Source organism: Lagenorhynchus albirostris, chromosome X, assembly GCF_949774975.1.
Source record: "Lagenorhynchus albirostris chromosome X, mLagAlb1.1, whole genome shotgun sequence".
In the NCBI taxonomy this organism is placed as follows: domain Eukaryota; kingdom Metazoa; phylum Chordata; class Mammalia; order Artiodactyla; family Delphinidae; genus Lagenorhynchus; species Lagenorhynchus albirostris.
Window position 1 is genome coordinate 2,478,287 of NC_083116.1, and position 6,125 is coordinate 2,484,411.

The 6,125-nt window shown below is 56.0% G+C and overlaps 1 protein-coding gene across 1 annotated transcript; it reads right to left on the reverse strand.

The window, feature by feature from the left end:
• Positions 1-4,548: 4,548 nt before the first annotated feature.
• LOC132514020 (melanoma-associated antigen 8-like) lies at positions 4,549-5,388 on the reverse strand. The gene has a single exon (XM_060138657.1). It carries the CDS (start codon positions 5,386-5,388, stop codon positions 4,549-4,551), a length of 840 nt encoding a protein of 279 aa, XP_059994640.1.
• Between the last annotated feature and the right edge of the window lie 737 nt (positions 5,389-6,125).

The following is a 6,125-nucleotide window of genomic DNA, read 5'->3' on the forward strand; positions in this document are numbered from 1 at the left end:
CTTCGAGGACCTGAGGGTGGGGGGAAGCGATCAAACAGGTGTGCACAGGCTGTTGAAGTGTGGGAATCGGCCTGTGGGTGCAAAGAGGAGAGAATCATGTTTGTGCCACACAGCCCACCCTAGTGCCCCTCACAGCAGCAGCCTGGAGCACCTCCCTGCCCTGTTTGGTTTGTTTGACTTTAGGAAACTTTTTTTTATAAATTACATTTATTTACAAGATAGAAGGCTAGGGACTTCCCTGGTGGCGCAGTGGTTAAGAATCCACCTGCCAGTGCAGGGGACACAGGTTCGATCCCTGGTCCGGGAAGATCCCACAAGCCGCGGAGCAACTAACCCCACGCGCCACAACCACTGACCCAGCGCTCTAGAGCCCACGAGCCACAACTACTGAGTCCACGTGACACAACCTCTGAAGCCCACATGCCTGGAGCCCGTGCTCTGCAACAAGCCACCGTAATGAGAGGCCTGCGCACCGCAACGAAGAGTAGCCCCCGCTCGCTGCACCTAGAGAAAGCCCGCGCGCAGCAACAAAGACCCAACGCAACCCAAAGTAAAAATAAAATTTAAAAATAATAACAAAAGAGCACTTGTTGCGTACGACTCAAGAAACAATAATAAAATAAAATAATTTTTTTAAAAAAGACAGATAGAAGGCTCGTCACCTTTTCTACATTTCTGGCCTCAGTTTTAGGAAGCTGCCTTTTTCCCAAGGAATTTTTCAAGTCTTCCAATTTGTTAGCATAAACATTTCCATAATGTCCCATAATATTCCCCTATATCCTCTTTGTTAATGTACATCTGATCCGTAACGTTGGCCCTCTTTCATTCCTCATATTGGGGATCAGCGTTCTTTCTATGTTTCCGTGATTCATCGTTCTAGGACTTTCTCGGTTTCCTTGCTCTTTTGAAAGAAGCGCGTGGCTTTGTTCACCGTGTCCATAATTTGCTTTCTATCACTGATTTCCTCTCTTAGCTCTCTTATTACTTCATTTTATGTTTCCTTTGCTCTTCTTCTTCTAGCATCTCTCAATGGACTGTTAGCTCACTGATTTTATGTCCTGACTCTTTTCTAACAGAAGCATTTAGAGGAATACAGTTTCCTCCTGTCGCTTTTTGCTGCCTCCCACTAATTTTGGTAAGTTGTGCTTTTTTAGTATTCACTTGGAAATATTTTCTAAGTCCCTCTGTGATTTTTCTCTTTGATCCATGGGTTTCCCAATATTTGAAGATATATTATCATTAGTACCATCAAATAAAATTCCCCCGTGATGAGAAAACTTATCATGTAAACTTGCAATACTGCTAAATTTATGGAGACTGTTTTACAACTCTGGTATGGCGTGTCCGGGTGAATGTGCAAAGCACCCTCGTAAAGAATCTGTGTACTCTGTGTGGAGGCCAGGGCCTTGCCCTGCCCACCCACCTCTGCAATTCCTGTGCCACCCGGACAGAGGCGACCTGAAGCTCTCGATGCCTCATGCAGTGGGCCAGAGCCCCTCCCTGGACCCCCACAAATCCATCTGCCATGGCCAACAGCCTCCACCAGATCACAGCAGCCCCAGCGCCTCCCCCTCTCAGCTTCACTTATGCCCCCCCCCCCCCCCGTGGCCAGGCGGCTCCTCCCCGACCCCTCGCACTACATCCCCTCCATACACCCTCCCCCACCCACCAGCTGGTGGCGCTCCGCTCTGGGCCCTGGAAGCCGGGCGCCCCGCCATGCGTAGAGGTCAGACTGCCTCTCTCACCTCCCCACACCGGGGAGTCCTCCCCCGAGCACACTCAGCGCCAGGGGCTCTCGCTTCTCGTACCCCAGACGCAGAGCCCACCCGTCTTGCCCCCGCCCACCCGGGAGCCGGAGCCCCCTAACTGCCACGAGCGTCCTCCCCCCCCACCCCACGCCCCGCCCCGGCGGGAGCTCCCCTAACGCCTACCGCACCCGCGCCCGGGAGTCCTCCCCATCGACCCCCGCCTCAGCCTTCCTCCCGCCACACGCCGCAGCCGTTAGCCCTCCCCTCCCGTCTCGGCCCCGGGGGTGGGGCCCGCCCTTCCCGTCCTCCCCACCCCCGCAGCCAGTCGTCCTCTCCTCTGGCCCCCAAAGCCGGCCTCACCCGACCAGTAGGAAGCCCTCCGCTCAGGCACCCCCCACGCTTAGCCATTAGCCCCACCCTCTGCACCCCGACTCCAGAACGCCCCCCACCAGCCACCCCGGAAGCCAGCGGTCCTCCCCTCTGACCCGCTCACTGGGGGACCCTTCCCTCAGCCCCCCTTCAGCCCGCTACCCTCCGCCGCCGCTCCCCCACTCCCAACCGAGCAGCCCGTAGCCCTCCCCCGACCTCCACTCCTTCCCAGGGCCCCCGGTACCTGCGGAGTCCAGCCCCCGGCAAAGCCCCCGCCTGTCTCCTGACTCGCTCTGACTCTCTGGATGGCTCCGGAGTCCCGCTCACGAGGGGCTGAAGAGCTCGTCTCAGCAGAGCAGCCAGGAACTGTGCCGCCGACTGTCCCAGGCACTCTGTGCGAACGCCACGTGGGCTTCCGGGTGCTCCCGGAAGCCCCAGGAAGATGAGGGAGAAAGTTCTAGACGTCTCTTTACCGAGAAACTGGTTGGATCAGAAGAGCACGTGAGGAGGCGCTCTGCTACGGAAGCAGCAGTAGCCATGCGCACTGAGGGCCTGAGGTCCCAAGGCTTGGCGCCTCCGGAAGCAAAAGACACGCCCATTGGCCTTCCACCAATAGGAAGGCCTCCTGCGAGGCTGCGGAGCTTGGGGAGCAAACTTGGCGATGCAGAGCCCGTTGTGGCAAGTACGTCCATTTGTCTTTACAGGTGGTTTTCTACTGTGATTGATAATGTCATAAACCTATTCTTATTTCTTTGGTTTGTTTTGAATTTTATTTTATGTATTTTTTTATACAGCAGGTTCTTATGAGTTACCCATTTTATACATATTAGTGTACATTTGTCAATCCCAATCTCCCAATTCATCACACCCCCCGCCCGCCCCCACCATTTTCTCACCTTGGTGCCCATATGTTTGTGCTCTACATCTGTGTCTCTATTTCTGCCCTGCAAAGCGGTTCATCTGTACCATTTATCTAGGTTCCACATATGTGCATTAATACACGATATTTGTTTCTCTCTTTCTGACTTCCTTCACTCTGTATGACAGTCTCTAGATCCATCCACATCTCTACAAATGACCCAATTTCGTTCCTTTGTACGGCTGAGTAATAAATAATAGTAATAAAGCTCTTCTTTATATGGACTGGTTTCTTGTCTAGTTGTACCACCTAGCCATCTTCTCACATGGCACAAGAGGATGAGGCAGCCGTCTGGGGCCTCTTTTATAAGGGAGGTAATCTCATTCATGAGGGCTCCCCCCTCATGGGCTAATCACTTCCCAGGGCCCCACCTCCAAATGCCATCCCTTTGGGGGTTAGAATTTAACAGGTGAATGAGGGGGAGAGGTTTACAAATATTCAGTCCATAGCAGTGTCTGTCCATCTATTGTTGCTCCTATGTTCCCTTTTTCCTGCTGAGATAATCAAGGTTTTCATTTACATTTTAACTTCTCTACTGCCTTTTTAGGCAATTATCAGTTTTTGCTAAAACTTTACAATTCACCTATGAAATGGAAAAAAGCGCTCACCATCTCTGGGTCTGCAAAGTGCCTACCCTACCCTCTCACTGGAGGGGTGTCCCATGGGTGCTGAGCAGGAATCGGACTCTTGACCCCCGCCCTCACCTGCAGCATCCCTTTCCCTCCATTGCCCACAGCAGAGGCCAGACTCAGCTGAAACTTTCAGAGAACTTTACTAAGAGAAACTTTGACTGAAACCATTGAACAGAGGGCATGATAACACAGAGAGGAACTTGTAACAGCCACCAGAGTCCGGGGGTCACGGTCCCCCCACCAGTGTCCCCAACAATGTGCCTCCACTACACCCCACCTGGCGGCCCTCCATCCCCCCACTGCCTCCCTTCCTGAGGGCCCTGCGGGTGGTGTCTCGCCAGGAAGATGGGTGCCAGCAATGCCCGCTCCCCCAGGTCAGCCACTCCCCCTCTGGCCCACATGCTCGGGGCCTGGCCCTGCCCTATGGCTGGAACAGGAAAGTCCCACAGCAGGGTACCCACCACTGAGCGGACGACGGGGTGTCCCGAGGAACAACGTGGTGGCCTTCAGTTGTACTGCTAATTACTTTCACATTTCCAAGTAAACTCCTATTCCAATGCCATGTTATCTTGTTCACCATCACAAAATAATATGGGAATCTTACAATTTGTTTTACACAATTGCAAAACTCTTGTCATTGAACTGAATTAGTGCAAATACATGTGTGATTAATGTCATTTGCAAACTTAGATACTGAAGCTTATTAAGCCTTCTTTTAAATGAGACAATATGTGAAAAATTCCTAAAGAAAACAGACATGGAAGTCCATGTCAACATACACAACAGGAACCCAAAATGCTGCACACTGGCTTCCCCCAACTCGCCCGGCTCTCACTGCTTAGAAGGCTGACCGCTCCCTCTTCAAACTCAGAGTGAGGGATCAGCCCCCCTTCCTGCCCCACGGGAGAAGCTGCTGGACATGGGACTGGCTGCTGCACTGGCTCAGGCTCCCTGCAGACACGGATGGGAAGAACCTGGGATCCATGCTATTGATCCTGAGCAGATGCTCCAGGACCTGCCACTTGCTGGTCTCCATGTAGGCCCGGGGACCCCACAGGAACTCGTAGCGGGCAGGGTCGCTGTGGGGCACCTGCCGGTACTCCAGGTAGCCCGTCTGCACCCACACTTTGGTGAGCAGCTCCCTGGGCTCCCCATAGATGCAGGACTCCCTCCCGGCACACACCCCCATGTTGCCGAGCATTCCCCACACCTCCTCCTCAGGGGCGCGGTCACCGAACAGGGTGATCACGCCCAGGACCGGCACCAGGAGGCCGGCCTTGGGCGTGGGCTGCCCGGCCCTCAGCACTGCATCCCAGGTGAGGCCCAGGGTGGGGACCAGGACGTAGGTGCGCTCGCGGGGGTCCACCTCCTTCACGTCCAAGCCAAACAGCAGCTGCATGCACTCGCAAGCGTGGCTGAAGACCACGGGGAAGTGGTCCCGATGCTCCCGGAGGACCGTACTCAGCATCTCCGCCTTGGAGGTCAGCTCCCCGGTACGAAACTTGAGGAGCAGAAACCCCACCAGGTCAGCCATCAGCACAACAAGTGCCTCGCGGGACAAGGGCTCGGCATAGGCGGAGAAGGAGGGGGCGCCAGGGGAGGCGGAGGACGAGGGGGATGCGGCCTCCTCCCCCGCAGCCCCCAGCAGCGGCGCCTCCACAGGACCCTGGGCCGGGACTGGGGCCTCAAGGTCGGCCTCAGGCTGGCGGAGCTCACTCATCTCGACCGGGGGCCTGATCACTGGGGTCGGTCCGCCCACGGGAGTGTGGGCAGGGGACCTCGTACCTGGGGTAGAGAGGAGGTGTGAGCAGCCTCGGCAGAGAAAGGCACCCTGGGCAGCTCTGACAAAGGCCACTTACAGGTCTCGTCTTAAGGGCTGCCCTCGGGCCTCACAGGGGCGCTCCTCCTGGGTGGCCTGTCCCCTGCCAGCCTGAAGAAGGAAGTGAGGGGGCTCCTCAGGGTGCAGCCAGCACGGCCCCAGGTTCTGGGGCTGTCAGGGGGGTGGGGTGACTTGGGTGTTGTGGGGTCCCCTCTGTTCTGGGAGGGGGAGCCCCTGGGTACACACTCAGGGCACACACCTCACCTTGATACCTGGCACCGCCTGGGCCTCCTCTGGTCTGTGCCCTGAGGACACGGTCCTCAGACCTGGGCCTTCGCCTCCCGGTTCCTGGAGCCCCTGTAAGAGGAATGGAGGGCGCACCTCTTGTGTACACTGTGGCACAGCCCTGTGCCCCTTGGTGCTGGCAGGAGGACTGGGCTTTACTCTGTGAGGTTCCCACTGTCCTGGCATTGGTGGCCCCCTCTGTGCTCACTCAGGGCAGGGCCTCCCCTTCCCCCTGGCAGGGCCTGGGCCCTCTGTCTGCTGTCTGAGTCAAAATTCTCAAACAAATTCCCTGCACTGACAAGAAGTGAGGGGCCCCGAATACTGGCCACACCTGCCCAGGGGCTAACAGGGGT

Coding starts and splice junctions, on each gene's coding strand:
- LOC132514020 (XM_060138657.1), bottom strand. CDS start 5,388: ATGAGTGAGCTCCGCCAGCCTGAGGCCGACCTTGAGGCCCCAGTCCCG.